This window comes from Urocampus carinirostris, chromosome 12 (genome assembly GCF_059441175.1).
Source record: "Urocampus carinirostris isolate Australia breed hairy pipefish chromosome 12, RoL_Ucar_1.0, whole genome shotgun sequence".
Lineage (NCBI taxonomy): Eukaryota > Metazoa > Chordata > Actinopteri > Syngnathiformes > Syngnathidae > Urocampus > Urocampus carinirostris.
In genome coordinates this window covers 37,222,981-37,249,841 of record NC_142360.1, presented here as the reverse complement: position 1 = coordinate 37,249,841, position 26,861 = coordinate 37,222,981, and the positions used below count along the sequence as shown (strand labels likewise).

The window sequence follows — 26,861 nt, the reverse complement described above, 5'->3', positions numbered from 1 at the left end:
GCACCTACCATGAAAATATCAGACCCCTCCATGATTGAAAGGGAGAAATAGCAAAATAGCAGGGTGTTCAAATACTTCTTTTCTTCACTGTGGATCTAGATCAGGGGTGTCAAACTCATTTTAACTTCGGGGGCCACACGAACAAACATTCTCCCTAGTAGATAGAAATAAGAGGAAGAGAAGGGTGGGACAAAGAAAGAGAGAAAGGGAGAAGAGAGAGAGTGTGAGAAACCAAAGAGATAAAAAGAGAAATAGTCAGAGAGGGGGAAAGAAAGTGAGAAATCATGAAATCCAAAGAGAAATAGAAGGAGAAGTGGAGAAGGAGAAAGCAAAGGAGACAGAAAAGAGCGTCAAGGAAAAAAGAGAGTAAAAGAAGGTAAAAAGACACAGAGAGAAAGAGACAAAGAGAAACAAATAAAGAGAAAATGAGAGAGGGAATAAAAAAGATAGAGAGAGTGAGAGAAAAAGGGAGAGAGGGCTAGAGGGAGAGAGAGAACCACATGTACAGCGTTTGTGAGAGGCACCTGGCTTTGTCAACATCAAGTGGACATATCTCAACCTTCAGCTCATTTTTCTCTTGCACTTCTCTGAGTGTTATCTCATAGGGGGCCTGATTTGGCCCGCGGGCCGCATGTTTTATCACCGATCTAAATGTAGGATGCAATTGTTAAGGAAGTCCAGGAGTAGGATTTCATAAGCATATGCTTCTCCATTCTCCCTTTTCAACATTTTTCTTTTTGCTCTCTATTTACTTTTTTCCTACCTTTCTTTCTTTTCTTTTTTTTTCTGGCTTTTTTCTAAAATTTTCCTTCTTTTTTTCTCTTCCTTTTGTTTCCTTTTTTTCTCAGCTTTTCACTCCTTTTTCATTTTGGTATTTTTTTCTTTTGTGTTCTATTCCTCCCTTCCTTTAAGTCATTTTGTGCATACTTTTACATAATCTCATCTCATCTCATTAGCTACACCGCTTATCCTCAGTAGGGTCGCGGGGGTGCTGGAGCCCATCCCAGTAATCATCGGGCAGTGGGCAGGGGACACCCTGAACTGGTTTCCAGCCAATCACAGGGCACACAAAATATTCGGTCATGTTGGGAGTAAAGAAGCAAAAACAACCTGAAGAGCCGTTTAGGACACGAAAGAGCCGGTTCCTTTTAGTGAGCTGAGCCGAAGAAGCCGGTTCTCGACAAACTCTACTAACTTTACTCAACTTCGGTTTACTTCGACTCGACTTCAAAATACCGCATTTAGGACACAACGTCAGGGGAACCCGTGTATTTTTACCTTCTTGCACTGTAACTTTGACTTAATTCGCTTCTTAATGAGCAATTTCGAGCCCTGATTTTTGTGCGCTGGCTCGATTTTCTTGTGCGCTGAAAATGTGCGAGCAGTGCGCAATTGCGCATGCGCGCATCTTAGAAGGAACACCGGTTGAGGGTCTCCCGTATCAATTTGGCCTTTGGTTCCGTCTTTGAAACGCTCGCTGATGAATTAATTAAGGTTTCCCATCTCGGAGATAGCGCCCGAACGCCTCGGCAGCCGTGTTTGTTTACAGACACGTTCCGGAGATTTGTTTGGCCCAAAAAAGATGGCAGACTCTAAAGTGAATAGCTTTGTTTCTTTACATCCCTCTTTGGCCCCGCCCACTTATTTGCATAAGGCTTTATGGCGGCGGTTTTTTTTTCAATGCCGCAATTTGACGGCGCACAGATGGCGCCGCCATCTGCATTTCTGCCTTTTCAACACCACATAAAGGGATAAGGGAAAACATCGGCTCCAGCGATAAAGGGGAAGGGGGGGGACCCTTGATTTGGCCCCAGAAGGAGATGTCAATTAACTCTCGATTTTGAGGGGCTGTGACTTGGATGCACCGGCTCACCCCGGCCACTGGGGGCACTGATGAGTCATCGACTGGTTTGTGACGTCAGGAAAAAAATACGACGTTTATTACGGGAATTTGAAATACAGGGTTACTTTTACTGGATTACTTTCAATTACTTTTGGATGACTCCAATACCAAATATGCTAATAAAAGACAAAAGAAACTAAATCTGAATAAAATGATGACTCACAACACGTGGTAAGCTTTCTCTCCTGGCTTTGATCTCTTTGATCTCCGGCAAAACAAACATAAAATGCGACCAGGGTTGGGTAGGGTTACGTTAACTGGATTACTTTCAATGACTTTTGGATGACTCCAATACCAAATATGCTAATAAAAGACAAAAGAAACTAAATCTGAATAAAATGATGACTCACAACACGTGGTAAGCTTTCTCTCCTGGCTTTGATCTCTTTGATCTCCGGCAAAACAAACATAAAATGCGACCAGGGTTGGGTAGGGTTACGTTAACTGGATTACTTTCAATGACTTTAGGATTACTCCAATACCAAATATGCTCATAAAAGACAAAAGAAACTAAATCTGAATAAAATGATGACTCACAACACGTGGTAAGCTTTCTCTCCTGGCTTTGATCTCTTTGATCTCCGGCAAAACCAACATCAAATGCGACCAGGGTTGGGTAGGGTTACTTTAACTGGATTACTTTCAATTATTTTTTGGATTACTCCAATACCAAATAAGCTAATAAAAGAAAAAAGAAACTAAATCTGAATAAAATGATGACTCACATCACGTGGTAAGCTTTCTCTCCTGGCTTTGATCTCTTTGGTCTCCAGCAAAACAAACATAAAATGCGACCAGGGTTGGGTAGGGTTACTTTAACTGAATTACTTTCAATTACTTTTGGATTACTCCAATACCAAATAAGCTAATAAAAGACAAAAGAAACTTAATATGAATCAAATGATGACTCACAACATGTGGTAAGCTTTCTCTCCTGGCTTTGAACTCTTTGATCTCCGGCAAAACAAACATAAAATGCGACCAGGGTTGGGTAGGGTTACTTTAACTGGATTACTTTCAATGACTTTAGGATTACTCCAATACCAAATAAGCTAATAAAAGACAAAAGAAACTAAATATGAATAAAATGATGACTCACAACACGTGGTAAGCTTTCTCTCCTGGCTTTGATCTCTTTGATCTCCGGCAAAACGAACATAAAATGCGACAGAAACAAAATGAAAAGAAATCCAATATATTCATATTTAGTTTCTTTTGTCTTTTATTAGCATATTTGGTATTGGAGTAATCCAAAAGTAATAGAGAGTAATCCAGTTAAAGTAACCCTACCCAACCCTGTTGAAATACAAGTGGATGTTACTGTGATCCCTAGCTAACGTTTTGTGGCTTTAGTTGAAAAATAGTCTGAAATCCATTATCCCCAATCACACACCGCTTGACTTGTAGCTCTTTCTTTCTGACGGTATTTCTGCCTAAAGTGAACTGCACGCGATCCATTATCCCCATTACTGAGAGCGTGGACCATGTTACCCTGTCCGTCTGTAATTTATTATCTCCAGTTCCGTTTAGCTGCGAGTTAGGACAAGCATAAGGCTCTTTTGTCAGGAGGTGTGCCATTCTGGCCTGCATAAAATGAAACACACTGTTGTGGCTGTGTTCCATTGTCCCCGGTTGATTTGCTGAGTGCAGTGGATGACAGTTTTTCAGGTTTAGGCCACTGCACCATACCGTTGTGGCTTCTCTAGAATGAACTGCACTTTTTGGGGTGTGAGCTACAATCCACAGTCAACTGTTCTTAAGAGAATACTGGTCATATATGGCGGGGTTTTTTGTCTGTTCTTCCCTCCTAAAATGAACAGAACCCATGCAGCTACAATCCCATTCGACAACTGCTGAGTGCATGAACTGGAACACAGTTTTCTCGGTTCAGCCTGCTAAAGCCTGGTAGCTCTTTATTGCCATTATTTCCACCTAAAATGAACTGCACTCGTGGGCCGTGATCCATTACCTCCAATCCCACATTGCTATTTCTAGTTTTTTTTCCCCCTTATAGTTCATTTTTTGGGGGGGGGTTGACTTGTGCTATTAAAAGGAGCTGGAAGGTTTTTACCGCGATCCATTCCACCCATTTGACTATTTCTGAGGGCGTGGACCTAGAGAAACAAATTGTGTCAGGCGGTCCGCTCTTTTTGTCCATTTTTGCTTCCTAAAATGAACAGCACCTGTGCATCTAAGATCCATTATCCCCAGTTGACTATTACTGAGAGCAGAGACTGGCAGAGCGCATCTTTTTCAGTTCAGGCTGCAGAAGAAACCCATTGTGGCTCTTACAAAACGAACTGCACTGTTTAGGGTGCGATCTATTACCCCCTGTCAACTATTGCTGAGAGCTGCGGCTGAGAGAGCAAATTTTGGCCTGCTTGGCAGCTCTTTTCATTCATTCCGTCTGACTAAAATGAACAGCACCTGTGCATCTAAGATCCATTATTCCCAGTTGACTATTACTGAGAGCAGGGACTGGCAGAGCACATCTTTTTCAGTTCAGGCTGCAGAAGAAACCCATTGTGGCTCTTACAAAACAAACTGCACTGTTTAGGGTGCGATCTATTATCCCCTGTCAACTATTGCTGAGAGCTGCGGCTAAGAGAGCAAATTTTGGCCTGCTTGGCAGCTCTTTTCATTCATTCCGTCTAACTAAAATGAACAGCACCTGTGCATCTAAGATCCATTATTCCCAGTTGACTATTACTGAGAGCAGGGACTGGCAGAGCACATCTTTTTCAGTTCAGGCTGCAGAAGAAACCCATTGTGGCTCTTACAAAACGAACTGCACTGTTTAGGGTGCGATTTATTATCCCCTGTCAACTATTGCTGAGAGCTGGGGCTGAGTGAGCAAATTTTGTCCTGCTTGGCAGCTCTTTTCATTCATTCCGTCTGACTAAAATGAACAGCACTTGTGCGGCTGCGATCCATTATTCTTGGATCATTTTTTGTATCGATGTAATAGCTAAAATGAATAACTAGCCAAGGAAGCACGCTAAAGCTAGCACAAGTAAAGCAACAAGGCGGAAGTTAAGGTTACTTTGATTACATTAAAGCCCCAGTGTGTAATATATAGCAACCCCTAGTGGTGTAAAAATACTTCATTTATTTAGAAAAAAACACTACTGATGGATTTAGTAAACGTCCTATTTCGTGATTTGTTTTTAAAGACTTAGGTTTATTAACAATTCAATAAATACAACTTTTATCGCTGTTTCAGGCGTCCGCCCTTTTTTTCCCACCACGGTTTCCTTCTCTAGCCACTTTGCTGCAGACTATGGCTCTATTTTCATGGTTAGCCGCTTTGTGTAAATAAAGCTTGCTCCGTCCTTCTGTGTCACTCGCCTTTTACAGCCGAACATCTTCTACCTCCTTCCACTGTTTCCTTCTCTAGCCGCCTGTGTTAATCATTTGGCTGCTTTTTCCTTTTGTGATCATCAATCCAACATTTTTTGGGCCTTTTTTCATATACTTTCCTATTAAATATAAGAATTTTTTTTGTTATTCTGTTGATATTGTCTCTCGAACTTTGAAGCAATATTATTGTCATGTTCTGACTTTTTAAAAATATATATATTTATCAATTATTAGTTATTATTTCTAATAACTTCTATTCATTTTGGCATCATTATTATAAGTAAAACATTAATATCTCATATTTTTTCCACATAATATTCAAACTTCATTCCGACAATTTCTTCTTATGATTATACGACTGTAATACTTCCCATTGTGGCTCCCAGCTTTACGACTTACTTTACTACCCCCTCCGCTGTTATTCTAACTGTTTTACGACATTTTTTAGTTTCAGTTTACAGGCGGACGGTCATCTGATTGGAAAGGAATATTTGATTCCTGGAGCGATTGGAATGAATCATTTTGAGAAAAAAAACCACTCATCTCGTAGACATGCCGTTTACGAGTAGTCAGATTACAAAGGTTCTATTCGTATATGCTCCAAAATAAACAAAATGTTATATGTTTACAATATGTGCTTATATAAGGGTAGCCAGAGCATAGATTTACACTATATATAGATGGATACAACTGTGAGATCCACTTAATATAGCAGCTCCATTGCTCCAAGTTGTGTGTGTACGAGATGTGCTCGTATGTTGCTAGCCAAAAGCATAGATTTACAGTATATATGCATGGATATAAGTGTGGCATCGTCTCTCTGTCTTTCTCTTGCTCTTTCGCTTTCTCTTTCTTTTTCTCTTGTTCTTTCGCTTTCTCTTTCGCTTTCCCTCTTTTTCTCTCTTTCTCTTTCTCTCTTACTCTTCCTCTCTTTCTCTCTTGCTCTCGTTCTCTCTTTCTCTCTTTCTCTCTTTCTCTCTTTCTCTCTTTTTCTCTCTCTCATTCTCTTTCTCTTACTCTTTCTCTCTTACTCTTCCTCTCTTTCTCTCTTGCTCTCTTTCTCTTTCTCTCGTTCTCTCTTTCTCTCTTTCTCTCTTTCTCTCTTTCTCTCTCTCTCTCATTCTCTTTCTCTTACTCTTTCTCTCTTACTCTTACTCTTTTTCTCTCTTGCTCTCTTTCTCTTTCTCTCTTTCTGTCTTTTTCTCTTTCTCTTTTTCTCTCTCTCTTTCTCTTTCTCTTACTCTTTCTCTCTTTCTATTTTGCTTTCCTCCTTTTTCTCTTTCTCTTTCGCTTTCCCTCTTTTTCTATCTTTCTCTTTCTCTCTTTTGCTTTCCCTCTTTTTCTCTCTTTCTCTTTCTTTCTTACTCTTTCTCTCTTTCTCTCTTTCTCTCTTTCTCTCTTTCTCTCTTTCTCTTTCTCTTACTCTTTCTCTCTTTCTATTTTGCTTTCCTCCTTTTTCTCTTTCTCTTTCGCTTTCCTTCTTTTTCTCTCTTTCTCTTTCCCTCTTTTCTCTCTTTCTTTTTCTCTCTTTTGCTTTCCCTCTTTTTCTCTCTTTCTCTTTCTCTCTTCCTCTTGCTCTCTTTCTCTCTTGCTCTCTTTCTCTTTCTATCTTTCTCATATATATATATGCCCTGGAGAAATCAACCAATACACCACCTCTATTTTGAACATGCGCTCTTCCAGGCCCTGCTCACAGCAATAGTCAATCAAGAACAATGGATTGCCGCCATATGGGTGCTGTTCATTTTATGCATAAGAACAGAACCAGCAGCAATATTCAATTTGGGATTACAGATTGTGTACACACTAGTCCAGTTCATTTTAGGCGCAAAGAATGGGAAACAAAGCAATACTTGACTTTAGCAGTACTTGACTGGGGATATTGGGTGACAGCTGAAAATTTCACTTCTTTTTTGGCAAGGCTCAGTGGGAAACCTAGTGATTTGAAAAACGCTATATAAATGCAGACCATTTACAATTTACCATCGCGGACAATGGATCACGGTCGAAAGAGTGCAGTTCATTTTAGGCAGAAAGAATGTGCAAAAAAGCTGCCGGCCATGACACAAATCAGCTCAATTGGCCCCAGCAATACTAGTCTGGGGTGAATGGATGACAGAGATAACAGTGCAGTTCATTTTAAGCAGGCCAAAATGGTACTCTTCAGCGCCGCGAACTGGAACAAAAAAAGCCACTCTCTGGCTCCTGCTCTTAGGGCTAGTATACTAGGGATACTGGAATGTGGCAACACAAGTGCAGTTCTTCTTTTAGCTGGAAAAATGGCAAAAAAGATCACCAGGCCCGACAAAAAAATTTCCTCTCACTCACAGCAATATGCAATCGGCAGATAATGGATCGCGGCCAAGCCATGCATTTCATACTAAGCCAGCCGGGATTTTGCGCCTCCTGACAAAAGTGCCTTATGCTGGCACACAATTGGGGAAAATGGATTGCGGATGCATGAGTGCAGTTCATTTTGGATTAAAATTCAGTAACGGCCAAAAAAGAGCCATTACGCCCGGAAAAATATTCTCTGCTGGCCCCTACTTGTGGTAAAAGGAGATTGGGGATAATGGAACACAGATGCATGAGTGCAGTTCATCTTTTAGCTGGAAAAATGGCAAAAAAGATCACCAGGCCCGACAAAAAAATTTCCTCTCACTCACAGCAATATGCAATCGGCAGATAATGGATCGCGGCCAAGCCATGCACTTCATACTAAGCCAGCCGGGATTTTGCGCCTCCTGACAAAAGTGCCTTATGCTGGCACACAATTGGGGAAAATGGATTGCGGATGCATGAGTGCAGTTCATTTTGGATTAAAATTCAGTAACGGCGAAAAAAGAGACATTACGCCCGGCAAAAATATTCTCTGCTGGCCCCTACTTGCGGTAATAGGAGATTGGGGATAATGGAACACAGATGCATGAGTGCAGTTCACATTTTAGATGACGGAACGACACAAAATAACCAAACAAGCTCTACCGGCTCCTGCTCGCAGCAATAGTCGATCGGGAATAATAGCAAGTGAATCCAATCCATTATCTCTCGCTAATCGTCATCATTTCTGTCTGATTGTCGTAAACAGACGCACTAAATGACGGCGCTTTTTTTTTTTTTTTTGCAGGTGTTCTCCCCTCGGCTGAGCTTATTGACACTGATTTGTTTCGACAAAAGGGAGTGCCGGTAACAAAGCCGAGCAAATATAAACAGCGTGCGCTTTGGGAATAAGCGTTAGCGTTAGCGTGCTATCACAGCATTCACGTCGAGCGCCACATCCCAACCGCCGCCGTCAATAATTCATATCCCGCAAATAATATTCCACCGTTTTTATGCGGCTCGCTCAATTATGCATGCCGCGCATGGTTTTTTTTTTCCCTTTTTTTCCCCTAAAAGATAATAGTGTCTGCGAAACGAAGGTGCTTAATCCCTTCTCGCCCCACAGCGCACCTCCGCTGGCTCCGCCCCCCTTTCTCCCTTCTCCCCACTGCTGAATTATTGAAACAAAGACACGAAAGTTCATTTGCTAACCGTCTGCGCTTTAGCGCTCGACCGGGGGGCTCTCCACTCCGGAGGCGACCGCCCAAAAGGGAGAATGGGGAAAGTCCTCGAAACGTCAGGTGTGTTTCCAGAGGAATAAATATACATATACAGGTAGAAAAAGGAACAATTGTCTACGTTTCATGTGACGTGACTTGAGCTGGTAGAGCGGAGTAGCAGGTGGATGCAAAGAGGGAAGGAGACAGCGTGGGGGGTGGCGAGAGAAGAAATCCCTCGGGATATGGCAATAATCCATTCTAAGGTGGGGTTGTAAAGTGAAATGACCATATAGTGGCGGATAGAAACTCAATAAATAGACATATACATGTAGAAAAGGAACTATTGTCTACCTTTTAGGTGACCCGACTTGAGCTGGTAGAGCGGAGTAGCAGGTGGATGCAAAGAGGGAAGGTGACAGCGTGGGGGGGGCAAAGTGTCAGGTGTGTTTCCAGAGGAACAATCAGAGAGAATGGATTTCTTATGATGCCGAGTCGAGGAACAAAGTGGGAACTACGACTTTTTGTAGAGCTCATGCATTTTTAGCGTGCTAGCTAGAGTAAAGCCCTTGGGATATGGCAATAATCCATTCTGAGGTGGGGTTGTAAAGTGAAATGACCATATAGTGGCGGATAGAAACTCAATAAATAGACATATACATGTAGAAAAGGAAATATTGTCTACCTTTCATGTGACGTGATTCGAGCTGGTAGAGTGGAGTAGCAGGTGGATGCAAAGAGGGAAGGAGGCAGCGTGGGGGGGGGGGTGGCAAAGTGTCAGGTGGGTTTCCAGTGGAACAAGCAGAGAGAATGGATTTCTTATGATGCCGAGTCGAGGAACAAAGTGGGAACTACGACTTTGTGTAGAGCTCATGCATTTTTAGCGTGCTAGCTAGAGTAAATCCCTCGGGATATGGCAATAATCCATTCTGAGGTGGGATTGTAAAGTGAAATGACCATATAGTGGGGAATAGAAACTCAATAGATGGACATATACAGGTAAAAAATAAACTATTGTCTACCTTTCATGTGACGTGATTTGAGCTGGTAGAGTGGAGTAGCAGGTGGATGCAGAGGGAAGGAGGCAGCGGATTGATATAAAAATAATCATTCCAAAACTTCCTCATTGAAAGCAGGAACAAGGGTTGTATTTTCCGCAGTATTTTTATAGTGTTTCCATAGTAGTATTTTTGTAGCATTTCTGTAGTTTTTTTGGAGTATTTGCACAGGGGTATTTTTTGTAGCATTTCTGTCATATTTTATTATTATTTCCATAATAGTATTTCTGTAGTATGTTTGTAGCATTTCCATAGTAGCATTTCTGTAGTATTTTTGGAGTAATTCCATAGAAGTATTTTATGGAATTTCTGTAGCATTTCGGTAGCATTTCTGTATTATTTTTTATAGTGTTTCCATAGTAGTATTTTTGTAGCATTTCTGTAGTATTTTTGGAGTATTTCCATAGAAGTATTTTTATGGAATTTTTGTAGCATTTCCGTAGTATTTTTTCATAGTGTTTCCATAGTAGTATTTTTGTAGCATTTCTAGAGTATTTGTGGAGTATTTTTATAGAAGTATTTTTATGGAATTTCTGTAGCATCTCCGTCATATTTTTTATAGTGTTTCCATAGTAGTATTTTTGTAGCATTTCTGTAGTTTTTTTGGAGTATTTGCACAGGGGTATTTTTTGTAGCATTTCTGTCATATTTTATTATTATTTCCATAATAGTATTTCTGTAGTATGTTTGTAGCATTTCCATAGTAGCATTTCTGTAGTATTTTTGGAGTAATTCCATAGAAGTATTTTATGGAATTTCTGTAGCATTTCTGTAGCATTCCGTAGTATTTTTTATAGTGTTTCCATAGTAGTATTTTTGTAGCATTTCTGTTGTATTTTTGGAGTATTTCAATAGGGGTATTTCTGTAGCATTTCTATCATATTTTTGTATTATTTTCATAATAGTATTTCTGTAGTATTTCCATAGTATTTCTGTTGCATTTCTGTGGTATTTCTGTATTTTTGTATTACTAAATAGTACAAAAATTCTACTGCAGAAATACTACAAAAAATACTACAAAAACAAAACTGCAGTAATACTAGAGCTATTGTACAACATTATGACCCCCCAAAAATAATACAAAAATACAGCTACAGTAGTACTACAGATATATTACAAAAATCTACTAAAGGAAATACTACAAAAATTCTACTCCAGAAATACTACAAACAATACTATAAAATAAAACTGCAGTATTTCTAGAGCTTTTACAAACATTATGACCACAAAATACTTCCAAAATACATCTACAGTAATACTACAGATATATTACAAAACTCTACTGAAGGAAATACTACAAAAATTCTACTGGAAAAATAATACAAAAAATACTACAAGAAAACCCCTGCAGTATTTTTAGAGCTATTACAAACATTATAACCACAAAATACTTCCAAAATACATCTACAGTAATACTACAGATATATTACAAAAATCTATGAAAGGAAATACTACAAAAATTCTACTAGAGAAATACTACAAAAAATACTACAAAAAAACCCCTGCAGTATTTTTAGAGCTATTACAAACATTATAACCACAAAATACTTCCAAAAATACAGCTACAATAATACTACAGATATCTACAAAAGGAAATACTACGATGCGGTGCTAAGAATCAAATGGACTGAACCATTTCAAGGCTGTGTTGTTCAGAATTTGCATTTCTTTTCCTTTTTTATCTCGCGTTTTTCATTTTTTTTGGTAGTTTTTTTTGTAGTTTCGATTTCATTTTATTTCCGCGGTTAATTCGATATTGTGAAATCGAGTTTGTGGCAAAAATATACTAAAGGTACGTTTTTTTGTGTTTTTCAGGTTAGCTTTATACGTGTACGAGTATTTGCTGCATGTTGGCGCACAGAAATCGGCACAGACCTTCCTGTCGGAGGTAAGTGTTCACTCTCCATTTTCATTGCCGACTTGGCATGAGTGCAGTTCACTTTTTGGTCGGAAAGAACTGAAAAAAACAGCTTCAGTACATAACACAAACTTGCTCTCTCAGTACTTGCTCTCAGCAGTTGAAGACTAGAGATAATGGATCTAGTCAGAACAGTGCAGTTCATTTAAGTTGCTACACAATAGTATTATTCGCCAGAATGAAGCAAAAAAGAAACGCACACCCTTATGTCAGCAACATTGTACCAGGGATAATGGATTACAGCTGAATTAGTGCATTATAAATGCAGACCATTTCCCATTAGCAATCGTGAAAAGCAAATTCTTATCGTTATACTGCATGAGTGCAGTTCACTTTTTAGTCGGAGAGAACTGAAAAAACCAGCTTCAGTACATAACACAAACTTGCTCTCTCAGTACCTGCTCTCAGCAGTTGAAGACTAGGGATAATGGATCTAGTCCGATTAGTGCAGTTCATTTAGGTTGCTCCACAATAGCATTCTTTAGTGGCGTGAAGGAAAAAAGAAATGCACACCTTTATCTCAGCAACAGTGGACCGGGGATAATGGATTACATCGGAATTAAGAGGTCTTCAGTGACTTGAAAAGTGCTATATAAATGCAGACCATTTCCCATTAGTAATCGTGAAAAGAAAATTCTTAGCTTTATACTGCATGAGTGCAATTCACTTTTTGGTCGGAGAGAACTGAAAAATCAGCTTCAGTACATATCACAAACTTGCTCTCTCAGTACCTGCTCTCAGCAGTTGAAGACTAGGGATAATGGATCTAGTCAGAACTGTGCAGTTCAATTAAGTTGTTCCACAATAGCATTATTTGGCGGCATGAAGCAAAAAATAAATGCACACCTTTGTCAGCAACATTGGACCAGGGATAATGGATTACAGCTGAATTAGGAGGTCTTGAAAAGTGCTATATAAATGCAGACCATTTCCCATTAGTAATCGTGAAAAGAAAATTCTTAGCTTTATACTGCATGAGTGCAGTTCACTTTTTAGTCGGAGAGAACTGAAAAAAACAGCTTCAGTACATAACACAAACTTGCTCTCTCAGTACCTGCTCTCAGCAGTTGAAGACTAGGGATAATGGATCTAGTCCGATTAGTGCAGTTCATTTAGGTTGCTCCACAATAGCATTCTTTAGTGGCGTGAAGGAAAAAAGAAATGCACACCTTTATCTCAGCAACAGTGGACCGGGGATAATGGATTACATCTGAATTAAGAGGTCTTCAGTGACTTGAAAAGTGCTATATAAATGCAGACCATTAGTAATCGTGAAAAGAAAATTCTTAGCTTTATACTGCATGAGTGCAGTTCACTTTTTGGTCGGAGAGAACTGAAAAAACAGCTGCAGTACATAACACAAACTTGCTCTCTCAGTACCTGCTCCCAGCAATTGAAGACTAGGGATAATGGATCTAGTCAGAACAGTGCAGTTCATTTAAGTTGCTACACAATAGTATTATTTGGCGGAATGAAGCAAAAAAGAAACGCACACCTTTATTTTAGCAACAGTGGACTGGGGATAATGGATAACGGCTGCATTGGGAGGTCTTCAGTGACTTGAAAAGTGCGATATAAATGCAGACCATTTACCATTAGCAAATTCTTAGGGGTGAAAGAGAGAAGGGGAAAGTGAGTGAGAGAAAGAGAGAAAAGGAAAAAAGGAAGAGAGAGCAAAAGAAGGTCAAAAGACACAGAGAGAGAAAGAGACAAAGAGGAACATAGAAAGAGAAAAAACAGACAGAGGGAGTGAAAGAGAGAGAGATAGAGAGTGACAGAAAAAGAGAGGGAAATAAATAAGAGAAAGAGGGAAAAGGAGAAAAGGTGGGACAAAGAAAGAGAAGATGGGAGAAAAGAGAGTGAGAGGGCAAGAGAACACGAGAAACAAAAGAGATAAAAGGAGAAATAGTGAGAGTGGGGGAAAGAAAGCGAGAGAAAGAAAGAAATCCAAAGAAAAATAGAGAAAGAAAGCAGAGAAAAAAGAAGAAGAGAAGGGGAGAAGGGGAGATAGAGAGAAGGGGACAGTGAGTGAGAGAAAGAGAGCAAAGAGAGAAAAGGGAAAATGAATAGAGAACAAAAGAAGACAAAAAGACACTCGGAGAGAAAGAGACAAAGAGGAAAAAAGAAAGAGTGAGAAAAAAGGGAGGAAAAGAAAAAGAAATACACAAGTACATCCAGTGGACATATTTCAACCTGCAGCTCGTTTTTCTCTTGCACTTCTCTGAGCGTACACCCCTGGATTGAAGAGATAGGACGAGGAGCATTGTGGGAAGTAGTCCAGCCAATAACATATTGGTACCATCATAATGCCGTGATGCAAACCCATAGAACCAACCAATAGGGAATACTGTTCTTGGTGGAATGCATGTAAATGCTTGAAATTGCTGCCATGTTTCTCAGCAAGTTTGCTCACAAATGACGCTGATACTGTTCTCTGCGTCATGGCATTGATTTTTCCCTCGTAATTGACAGCGGTTGGTATTAGTTTGTACGGCATAATCTTATGAAGCCTCGTCGCCCCCTACGGGTCGCACCCAAGAGTACAGGGGGATTTTACATATAAACTGGCCATCATGAAATGTGTATTAGTGCAAAGTGTCACGGTTGCCATGGCGCCCGATCGGCCCCGCCCGTGTGGCGCCAGCTGCGGCTCGTTGACAGATTGGCTTCCCTTCTATTTAAGCTCAGTGCTCTCACTCTCCCTTTGTCAGTCCGTCATCGAACCTCTGCCCCGCAAGACGTCGGTTTCGACTAGGTCCTGTTTCCTGTTGGTATTTCCTGTCCGGTATTGTTCCTGTTTATTTTGTCCTGTTTAATATCGGTTTCCAGTTTCGTTCCCGTCTAGTTTGTCCTGTTTAATTTCAATATCCTGTTTTGATATCAATCCTGTCTGTCCCGTTGCTTAATATTGGACAGTTTTGTTCCCGTTTATTTTGTCCTGTTTAGTATCGGTTTCCAGTTTCGTTCCCGTCTAGTTCGTCCTGTTTAATTTTGATATCCTGTTTTGATATCAATCCTGTCTGTCCCGTTGCTTAACATCGGTTTCCAGTTATTTTCCCGTTTATTTTGTCCTGTTTGATATCGGTTTCGTTTCCGTTTAGTTTGTCCTGTTTGATTTCGATATTCTGTTTTGATATCAATCCTGTCCGTCCCGTTGCTTAATATCGGTTTCCAGTTTTGTTCCCGTTTATTTTGTCCTGTTTATTATCGGTTTCCAGTTTCGTTCCCGTCTAGTTCGTCCTGTTTAATTTTGATATCCTGTTTTGATATCAATCCTGTCTGTCCCGTTGCTTAACATCGGTTTGCAGTTATTTTCCTGTTTATTTTGTCCTGTTTAATATCGGTTTCTAGTTTCGTTCCCGTCTAGTTTGTCCTGTTGAATATTGATATCCTCTTTTGATATCAATCATGTCCGTCCCGTTGCTTAATATCGGTTTCCAGTTTCGTTCCCGTCTAGTTTGTCCTGTTCAATTTCGATATCCTGTTTTGATATCAATCATGTCTGTCCTCTTGTTTAATATCGGTTTCCAGTTTCGTTCCCGTCTAGTTTGTCCTGTTTAATTTCGATATTCTCTTTTGATATCAATCCTGTCTGTCCCGTTGCTTAATACCGGTTTCCAGTTTTGTTCCCGTCTAGTTTGTCCTGTTTAATTTCGATATCCTGTTTTGATATCAATCATGTCTGTCCCATTGTTTAATATCGGTTTTGAGTTTCATTCCCGTCTACTTTGTCCTGTTTAATTTCGATATCCTGTTTTGATATCAATTATGTCTGTCCTGTTGTTTAATATTGGTTTCAAGTTTCGTTCCTGTCTAATTTCGATATCCTGTTTTGATATCAGTCCTGTCTGTCCTGTTGCTTAATATCGGTTTCCAGTTTCGTTCCTGTCTAGTTTGTCCTGTTTAATTTCGATATCCTATTTTGATATCAGTCCTGTCTGTCCTGTTGCTTAATATCGGTTTCCAGTTTCGTTCCTGTCTAGTTTGTCCTGTTTAATTTCGATATCCTGTTTTGATATCAATTATGTCTGTCCCGTTGTTTAATATTGGTTTCCAGTTTCGTTCCTGTCTAATTTCGATATCCTGTTTTGATATCAGTCCTGTCTGTCCTGTTGCTTAATATCGGTTTCCAGTTTCATTCCCGTCTAGTTTGTCCTGTTGAATTTCAATATCCTCTTTTGATATCAATCCTGTCTGTCCCGTTGCTTAATACCGGTTTCCAGTTTCGTTCCTGTTTAATTTATCCTGTTTAATTTCAATATCCTGTTTTGATATCTATCCTGTCTGTCCCGTCCTGTCCGGTATCGACCCCATCTGTCCGATATCTGCAAATGGTATCGATCTTATCGGCCTCTGGCTTCCTGTCATTCCACGCCAAACCCGCTGCCTAACGTGCCTGACTCCCCATTTCCCGTAAAATAAAAAACTTGTGTGAGAAACGTCACGCATTTGGGTTCTCCTCCTGTTCCGGTTCGTGACACAAAGATTACGTCTCAATTATGGACTTTTATTATCGGCCACGCAAAAAGCTGAGGTATCGTTTCTCAGTGGTCAATTGTAATGGGAAGAACTTCCTGCAACTGAAAATGTAAGATACATATGATATCCATCCATTATGGGAAGAAATTTGTCTTGAAAACAAATATATTTACCTAAAGATATAAAAATTGTATGTCTTCGTGATGGCGATATCACCACCACGACTTGATTTTGATTCCCGTTGCATAGAGTATTTTGGGTGCCCTGCGATTGGCTGGCAACCAGTTCAGGGTGTCCCCTGCCCACTGCCCGATGATTGCTGGGATGGGCTCCAGCACCCCCGCGACCCTACTGAGGATAAGCGGTACGGCTAATGAGATGAGATGATGAGAGTATTTTGGGATTTTCATCAGCAATGTCTCCCGCGTGATCGATCATCGACTCAAATACAGCACCTCCATTATCTGGTCGCCGTTGTTTTTTGATGGAACAGCAGCGTTTAACACTTCTGCTCTATAGTTTATGAACGACCTATATTTTATGTTGATGATGGTCTATTTTGCTTCTCCATGTCCTTGTAACATCCATTGTAATCCTGGAAGGGGGATTACTTTATGGACAGCCCTTTCTCAAGGTTTCATAATTTCTTCATGTTAAGGTTTTGAGAGTTTCCTTGCCCTCATGTAGGTTTTAGATCAGGGGATGATGTAATAATAGTTTGTAGTTTGCAATAACCTATGGTCTGTGCAGCCCTTTGAGACTCCTTGAGAAATAAGTGCTAGACAACTAAACATGACTTGACATGTTTTTGAGTTTTTCCTTGCCCTCATGTGGGTTTTAGATCAGGGGATGGTGTCATAATAGTCTGTAGTTTGCAATAGTCTGTGATCTGTGCAGCCCTTTGGAAATACTCGTTTCCGAGAAAACCTCTGGAAAAAATGGTTTTCAGCGCCCGATGTTTCCGGTGACGCGATCACAGGATTTCTGTTACCATGGCGATCGGGTTCCTACAGAGGTTCGTGAAACATGATCCCTCCCTGCCCCGACGATGACGAAGGGACTTTGTCATCTTTGTTTGAAAAGGAAAGCGCTCTATTGATATAGTCGCTTCCCTCACACACTGCTTTAACACCTACTCGCCATGCGGGGCCGCTAACACACTTAAATCGCTGGATACAGGAAGCAAAACTAGGAAGTGGGGTCTTCCTGGATGTGTGGACAAATAAGTCTAGTCTGTACAGCTCTTTGAGACTTCTTGTAAATAAGGGCTATACAGATAAACATGACTTGACTTGTTCAAAGCATATGCAAGATTATCAAAGATTCTCAAAGAACCCGGTTCAAAGTTCAGGTTTCTAAATTTCGACCCATTATCCCCCCAATCCAGGGGTGTCAAACTCATTTGAACTCGGGGGCCACACCATAGAACAAACATTCTGTCGGGGGACGGACTAGTAGATTAAAGAGAAAGAAAAAGAGAGATAAAGAAATAAGTGGGAAAAGGAGAGAGGGCGGGACAAAGAAAGAAAAAGAGAGAGATGGAGAGAGCGTTAGAAACAAAAGATAAAAAGTCATGAGAGAGGGGGAAAAGAAAGGGAGAGGAAGAAAGAAATCCAAAGAGAAATAGAAAGACAGAAGGAGAGAAAGGAGAAAAGAAAGCGCAAAGGGTAGGAAGAGAGAAAGAGAAAAGAGACAAAGAGCAACAAAGAAAGAGAAAAAGAGAGATAAAGAAATAAGAGAACGAGGGAGGGAAAAGGAGAGAGGGCGGGACAAAGAACGAAAAAGAGAGAGAGGGAGAGAGCGTGAGAAACAAAAGATATAAAGTCATGAGAGAGGGGGAAAAGAAAGGGACAGAAAGAAAGAAATCCAAAGAGAAGTAGAAAGACAGAAGGAGAGAAAAAAGAAAAGAAAGCGCGAAGAATATGAAGAGAAAAAGAGAAAAGGAAAAAAGGAAGTTAGAGAAAAAGAGGTTAAAAGACACAGAGAGAGAAAGAGACAAAGAGCAACAAAGGAAGACAAAAAGAGAGACACAGAGAGTGAAAGACACAGAGTGGGAGAAAAGTGGAGAGAGAGAGAGAGAGAGAGAGACAGAGAGAGAGAGAGAGAGAGAGAGAGAGAGAGAGAAAGGGGGTGAAAAAGAGAGAGAGAGAGAGAGAAAAGGGGTGGAAAAGAGAGAGAGCAGGAGAAAAGGGGTGGAAAAGAGAGAGAGAGAGAGAGAGAGGGAGAGGGAGATAAGGGGTGGAAAGGAGAGAGAGGGAGAAAAGGGGTGGAAAAGAGAGAGAGAGAGAGAGGGAGAAAAGGGGTGGAAACGAGAGAGAGAGAGAGAGAGAGAGAGAGAGAGGGAGAAAAGGGGTGGAAAAGAGAGAGAGAGAGAGGGAGAGAGATAGAGAGAGAGAGAGAGAGAGAGAGAGAGGGAGAAAAGGGGTGGAAAAGAGAGAGAGAGAGAGTGGGAGAAAAGGGTGGAAAAGAGAGAGAGAGCGAAATAAATACAAGTACAGTGTCTTTGTGCGAGGCACCTGGCTATGGCAACATCAAGTTGACATATTTCAACCTGCAGCTCGTTTTTCTCTTGCGCTCCTCTGAGTGGTGTCTCGCGGGCCGGATTCAATCCCTTAGCGGGCCCGATCCGGCCCGCGGGCCGCCTGTTTGACACCTCTGCTCTAATCGGTGTGGACGAATTCTCGGGATTCCACGAAGGAAGATAAAGAAATAGGCATCACCCGTGATCTCTCCAACCTTTTCCACGAATCGTGTTGGCTGCTTTTCCGTTTCAAATTAGTAGTCAGGAGAAACCGCGCAAACTCAGCCGCAAGGGAGTTTAGTCAGAATCAGACGGAATACCTTGCCAGCCACGGAAGAGAAAAATAGCGCTTGCCTCTTTGAGGTTTTACTGTTGCTTAGAGTTAGTCCAGAGTGGAGCTTGTAGACCCCGGGATACAGCATAAATCCATTCTCGGGATTGCGAGATGAAATTTCGACCCATTATCCCTCTAATCCAGGGGTGTCAAACTCATCCGAGAAGATGCCCTCCATTTTTAACATAAGTCCTGCAGGTCCTCGTTGGCAGCGATATGGAATAGGAAATACTGGATCACGACCCCATAAGTGCAGTTCATTTTAGGCAGGAATGTAGTAATGGCAAAATAAGAGCCGCCTACGCACTTAAATCGCTGGATACTGGAAGCAAAACTAGGAAGTGGGGTCTGGGGATTACGAGATGAAATTGACGTATGGCGGGGTAGAGAAAATGAGTTCATGCAATAGGAAATACTGGATCACGACCCCATAAGTGCAGTTCATTTTAGGCAGGAAAATAAGAGCTGCCAGGCCTGACCACAGTGCTCTCTGCTGCAATCAAGGATAATGGATTGCAGTTGCACAATTGCACTTTTTGGTGGATAGAATGTCAAAAAAAACTGGCAGGTACGGTAAAAATGCACTCTGCTGCCCCCTACTCGCAGCAATATGCAGTTGGGGAGGATCACGGCCACACAAGTGCAGTTCATTTTAGGCTGGCATACAATAATGGTAAAATAAGAGCAGCCAGGCCTGACAAAAGTGCTCCCTGACGGGATCGGGGATAATGGATTGCAGTTGCACAATTGCTGTTTACTTTTTGGTGGATTGAATGGCAAAAAAACTGACAGGTACGATAAAAATCTACTCCACTGCCCCCTACTTGCAGTAATTTATGTTTGGGGAGGATCACGGCCACACAAGTACAGTTCATTTTCGGCCGTAATACAGTAAGGAAAAATAATAGCCGCCAGGCCTGACCAAAGTGCTCTCTGCCGCGACCGGGGATAATGGATTGCAGTTTACTTTTTGGTGGATAAAATGACAAAAAAAGCTGACAGGCATGACAAAAATCTCCTCTGCTGCCCCCTACTCGCAGTAATTTGCGGTTGGGAAGGATCACGGCCACACAAGTGCAGTTCATTTTAGGCCGAAATTCAATAATTGCAAAATAAGAGCCGCCACGCCTGACAAAAGTGCTCTCTGCCCAATCGAGGATAATGGATTGCAGTTGCACGATTGCAGTTTATTTTTTGGCGGATAGATTGGCAAAGAAAGCTGACAGGTACGATAAAAATCTCCTCTGCTGCCCCCTACTTGCAGTAATTTGTAGTTGGGGAGGATCACGACCACACAAGTGCAGTTCATTTTAGGCCGAAATACAATAATGGCAAAATAAGAGCAGCCAGGCCTGGCAAAAGTGCTCTCTGCTGCGATCAGGGATAATAGATTAGGGCACCACGTTGGAGACTCCTGCTCTAGATCTCATCTGCAAGTCCAGATAGAGGCTTGGAGTCGGTGCTGGTGTGCGAGTTTAGCAGTCCACAGGTTTTTTTTTGGTAAAGTTCTCTTTGTCTTCTCACTTTCAGATCCGATGGGAGAAGAACATCACACTCGGGGAACCTCCGGGATTTTTACACTCGTGGTGGTGGTATGTATCTACGGCCGACCCCGTTCCACTATGCCACCGCGCCATCCCGAATGTCAGACGGTATCGCTTTAAGAGTGCTTACGGTGATGAGACGGAGGAATGCGTGGAAGGGGCTGAGGGGGGGAGGACGGTAATTGCAGGGAATGCTAAATGCGTCCTCTCGCATACCTTTAAGTGCTTCTCGTTTTGCTGCTACTCACTGGATTTGGCTTAAAGCATTGCAAAGGTCTTAAACTTTGTCTACCCAAGGTTCCCTCCCTATAGTGTGAAAAACTTCCAATGAAAGCATTGCATAGGTCCTAAACTTTGTCTACAAAGGGTTCCCCCCTAAAACGTAAATTTTTTCAAATGAAAGCATTGCAAAGGTCCTAAACTTTGTCTACAAAGGGTTCCCCCCTAAAACGTGAACATTTTCAAATGAAAGCATTGCAAAGGTCTTAAACTTTGTCCATGCAGGGTTCCCCTCTAAAATGTAAAAAACTTCATATTTAAGCATTGCAAAGGTCTTCAATTTTGTCTGCACAGGGTTCCCCCCTAAAACGTGAAAAACTTCCAATGAAAGCATTTCAAAGGTCTTAAACTTTGTCTACAAAGCATTTCCCCCAAAACGTAAAAAAGTTCAAATTAAAGTATTGCAAAGGCCCTAAACTTTGTCTATGCAGGGTTCCCCCAAAAAGTAAAAAAGTTCTGATTAAAGCATTGCAAAGTTCATAAATTTTGTCGACGCTGGGTTCCTCCTAAAACATGAAAAAGTTCAAATTAAAGCATTGCAAAGGTCTTAAACTTTGTTTACAAAGGGTTCCCCCCTAAAACGTGAATATTTTCAAATGAAAGCATTGCAAAGGTCTTAAACTTTGTCTGCACAGGGTTCCCCCTAAAACGTGAAAAACTTCCAATGAAAGCATTTCAAAGGCCCTAAACTTTGTCTATGCAGAGTTCCCCCAAAAAGTAAAAAAGTTCTGATTAAAGCATTGCAAAGTTCATAAATTTTGTCCACGCAGGGTTCCTCCTAGAACATGAAAAAGTTCAAATTAAAGCATTGCAAAGGTCTTACACTTTGCTTACAAAGGGTTCCCCCCTAAAACGTAAAAAACTTCCAATTTAAGCATTGCAAAGGTCTTAAATTTTGTCTGCACAGGGTTCCCCCCTAAAACGTGATAAAGTTCAAATTAATGCTTTGCAAAGGTCTTAAACATTGTCTACGCAGGGTTCCCCCCTAAAACCTCAAAAAGTTCAAATTAAAGCATTGCAATGGTCTTAAACTTTGTCTACACAGGATTTCCCCCAAAACGTAAAAAAAGTAAAAATGAATGCATTGAAATGGTCTTAAACTTTGTCCACACAGGGTTATCCCCTAATGTGTGAAAAAGTTCCAATTAAAGCATTGCAAAGATCTTAAACTTTGTCTACACAGGGTTCCCCCCTAAAATGTGAAAACGTTCCAATTATAATATTGCCAAGGTCTTAAACTTTGTCTACACAGCATTTCCCCCAAAACGTAAAACAGTTCTGATTAAAGCATTGCAAAGGTCCTAAACTTTGTCTACACAGGGTTCCCCTCCTAAAACCTCAAAACGTTCAAATTAAAGCATTGCAATGGTCTTAAACTTTGTCTACACAGGATTTCCCCCAAAACGTAAAAAAAAGTTCAAATTAATGCATTGAAATGGTCTTAAACTTTGTCTACACAGGGTTCCCTCCTAAAACGTAAAAAAGTTCCAATGAAAGCATTGCAAAGGTCTTAAACTTTGTCTACACAGGGTTCCCCCTAAAACCTGAAACAGTTACAATCAATGCATTGCATTGGTCTTAAACTTTGCCTACAAAGGGGTCCGTCTTAAAACTTGAAAAAGTTTGAATAAAAGCCTTGGAATGGTCTTAAACTTTGTCTACACAGGGTTCCCCCCTAAATCCTCAAAAAGTTCAAATTAAAGCATTGCAATGGTCTTAAACTTTGTCTACACAGGGTTCCCTTAAAAGGCATTGAATACATTATTCTAAAAACAAAGCCTTAACTGACATTAAAAGGTCTTAAATTTAATTTTCGAATGTCTTAAAAATGTGAACTCGTCAGTAAGATTTATAGTTAGACTAAAAAGCCGGGGTCTATTACCACTCGACGCCCATATCTCACATCTGTACCTCTACTTACAAATTGAATTGGAGTAGCTTTGTAACCTGAAACATTTGTAAGTAGAGACGTTTTTTCAATGTAAATGAGTTAATCCGTTCCAACTTACCGGAAAAATATGATATTTTATAATTAAATCATAAAAAGCATCAGAATATGAAATACAGATTACTGCACAAAAGGGGAATCGTCTAAAAAAAACAAAAAACAAAGGAAATCATAAAAATAATTTACCGTTTAACTGTTCTCTTTCTTTACTAGTTCTCAGCAGTGTATTTTGCCTCGCGTTTCTTGAAAAACTGATCCAAAGACGTCTGCTTTTGCCTGCTTTTGACAATCCGTCTGAACTGTGCCAGGCTGATGTCTAAAGAGCAATAGCCTGACCTGTCGGCACGTTTTTTGGCTGATTCCTTTTCACGAACACTGAGACTTCAAGGATTTTTTCTAAAATGTCTTCAATTTGGACTGATGGAATGATGGCTGCATCCTCCTACTTGTGTTTTCATACCTTTCCATTATCCCTTGCTTTCCTTCGTTGGCCAGAAAAAGTCTCTTCCTCTTCTTTTTCCCTTGTCCATTTTTCTGCATGTCTTCCGTGGGTCCATTGCGAATTATAGCTCTTCATAGCGGTACCGTACATTAGAATATTTACAGAGCGAGTAGGGGACACGAAGAGCATGCTGGGATTTAAGCATACACACTGGGAATGCCAGGTAGAACTCTGGGAGCCGTTCAGGTACTTTAAAACCTGAAACCTTTGTATGTAGAGACATTTGTAAGTAGAGGTACCAACTGTATGCCGGAATAGGTGCGAGGCTGGTCTTAAATTTCACCAGAAGTGGTTTTGAAAAGGTCTCAAAGTCTTAAATTCGAATGGAAAGATCCTGAGGTAACCCCGAATAAGTTATCTTATATATCTCGTGGTGTCGGTCTTTTAACATGCGCTTGCAGCTATAGTTGACCAGGGATAATGGATCGCTGCCGTTCGGGTGCAGTTCCTTTCAGGTGGAAAAAAAACAGAAGAAAAGGGCTACCACCTATTACACAAATTTGCTCTCTTCAGCTCCCTGGCAGCAATACTCCATTGGGGATAATGGATCTTAGCTGAAACTGAAGTTAATTTAATTTCATTTTCAGCCGCCTAAACGGAAAAGAAGATAGCCCTCGTTTTTTATTGCTTTACACCCTACAGCACCCTCGAGTGGTCAGACGACTGGCAGTGCAATTATACAAATATAAACAATAACAGTAGTGATAATAGAAATAATACTAATACTAATACATCGAGCAAAAGTGGCAACAGGGTAAGGATTGGTTTTGTAGTGCACAGGCATATTCTTTATCATCTGCGAAGAGTTTTCAATCCAGTATTTGTCTGAAACTTTTGGGGCCAAGCAGCATAAGCAATTAAAAAAAAATGGTTTCATCTATTGAACCCAAATGACGCTGACTTGGTGGATAATTGATCGCGGTATCAGCAATAGTCGACTGGGGATAAAGGATCGCAACGCACTTCATTTTAGGCGGGCCACAATGGCATGCTTCAGCAACATGAACTGAAAAAAATACGCTCTAATGCCTACTGCTCAAAGCAATAGTCAACTAGGGATAATGGATTGCGGTCGCACGGGTGAATTCATTTTAGGTGGATAAATGGAAATTTGAGACACCAATTTTCTATTCTGGCCCTTGATCTCAGCAATAGGTGACTAAGGATAATAGATTGTGGCAAAAACAATGGTTTTAAGCAAGCCGTAATGGCATGTATCAGCGGCCGGAACTGAATAAAAAACAAAAAAAAGGGCTCCGTCACACCCTGATCTCAGCATTAGTCGAACAGGGATAATGGATCGTAGCTGCATGGGTGCTGTTCATTTTAGGGGGGCCACAATGGCATGCTTCAGCAACATGAACTGAAAAAAATGCGCTCTAATGCCTACTGCTCTAAGTAATAGTCAACTAGGGATAATGGATTGCGGTCGCACGGGTGAATTCATTTTAGGTGGATGAATGGAAATTAGAGACATCAATTTTCAATTCCGGCCCTTGATCTCAGCAATAAGTGACTAAGGATAATAGATTGCGGCAAAAACAATGCACTTGGTCTTAAGCAAGCTGTAATGGCATGTATCAGCAGCCGAAACTGAATAAAAAACCAAAAAGGTGCTCCGTCACACCCTGATCTCAGCATTAGTCGAACAGGGATAATGGATTGTAGCTGCACGGGTGCTGTTCATTTTAGGGGGGGGGGCACAATGGCATGCTTCAGCAACATGAACTGAAAAAATGCGCTGTAATGCCTACTGCTCAAAGCAATAGTCGACTAGGGATAATGGATTGCGGTCGCACGGGTGAATTCATTTTAGGTGGATAAATGGAAATTTGAGACACCAATTTTCTATTCTGGCCCTTGATCTCAGCAATAGGTGACTAAGGATAATAGATTGTGGCAAAAACAATGGTTTTAAGCAAGCCGTAATGGCATGTATCAGCGGCCGGAACTGAATAAAAAACAAAAAAAAGGGCTCCGTCACACCCTGATCTCAGCATTAGTCGAACAGGGATAATGGATCGTAGCTGCATGGGTGCTGTTCATTTTAGGGGGGCCACAATGGCATGCTTCAGCAACATGAACTGAAAAAAATGTGCTCTAATGCCTACTGCTCAAAACAATAGTCGACTAGAGATAATGGATTGCGGTCGCACGTGTGAATTCATTTTAGGTGGATAAATGGAAATTTGAGACATCGATATTCTATTCTGGCCCTTGATCTCAGCAATAGGTGACTAAGGATAATAGATTGCGGCAAAAACAATGGTTTTAAGCAAGCCGTAATGGCATGTATCAGCGGCCGGAACTGAATCAAAAACAAAATTAGCATTAGTCGAACTCCTCCCCTTTGCATCTACCTGCTACTCCACTAAACCATCTACCAAAGATGGTCTTGGCTAAACCATGGATAATAAGTTTATTCTGTTTTTTAATGTCGCAAGGAGGTTTCTTACGTTTGGTCCCTTTAGGTTTCTTCATTTTCCTCATGCTTAGGTTTTGAGTTTTTCCTTTCCCTCATGTAGGTTTTAGATCAGGGGATGGTGTAATCTGTATGTAGTCTATACAGCCCTTTGAGACTATACAAATAAACATGACTCGACACCTGCAAAAGGAAACTTTATAGGATTTCAGTCGATTATTTTATCCAACATTGTGCTCTGTGATTGGTTGTTTTGACTATTACACCATTATCGCTTTTAGCCAATCATGTTCATTACACCATCCCCTGATCTGAAGCCTACATGAGGGCAAGGAAAACCCAAAATGCAGGGCAGACTAAATATCATACCTGTCATATTGTACGTTTTTCCTCTTATTTTATACGTTTTTTGGATGATTTTAGAAAAAAAAAAGGGAAGGTGCTGAAAGGATTGTTCAAAATCCGTCCATGTCCAGTTCAAGCTCAACATTGGGCGAGTCGTGACAGCTTATATTTTTAATCAACTTCCATCCAGCAGAGCTCGACTCGAGATCACATATTGCTGAGCAGTACCCTCTTGATCCGGAGAAGAACTTGTAGTAGTACTTTGGTCCGGCAGAGGGCGCCCCGAGACCCTTTTTAAGGCTGCAACAACGAATCGATAAAATGGATGATTAAAATTTCCTCCACTCTGCTTAGAAATTCCTCGTGACGTATAGTTGCATTCTACTATGTAGTAATACTTGTAGTACATTTCTCTTGACTGCTCACTGCCAGCACCAGCTCTTGTAGTTTGCACATGCAAACTACTACAGGCGAAGAATTAAAAAAAACGTGCGGAAATGGCACTTCTGGTTTTAGGGGGATTGTTTTTTTACGGATGGGAGATGGGAAGACTGTCACTGTCATATTTTTATTATTTTTTGCTATTAAAATTATTATTATTCTGAATACCAATATTTAATTTTAACTACTTACAAAGCTAGTATGCTAGCTTTTCTGCGCACAAGAAAATCGAGCCAGCTCACAAAAATCATGGCTCAAAATTGCTAATTAA

At 40.7% G+C, this 26,861-nt stretch overlaps 1 protein-coding gene across 2 annotated transcripts in view; it reads left to right on the top strand.

Annotated features, from left to right (window-relative positions):
• Nucleotides 1-26,861, top strand: part of ssbp4 (single stranded DNA binding protein 4) — a 191,337-nt gene that overhangs the window by 15,807 nt on the left and 148,669 nt on the right. For both annotated transcript variants that reach the window (XM_088349458.1, XM_088349459.1), the window contains exons 2-3: nt 11,673-11,745; nt 20,640-20,701. In XM_088349458.1, coding sequence (XP_088205584.1) covers nt 11,673-11,745; nt 20,640-20,701 — 135 coding nt within the window. The remainder of the gene's footprint in view (nt 1-11,672; nt 11,746-20,639; nt 20,702-26,861) is intronic.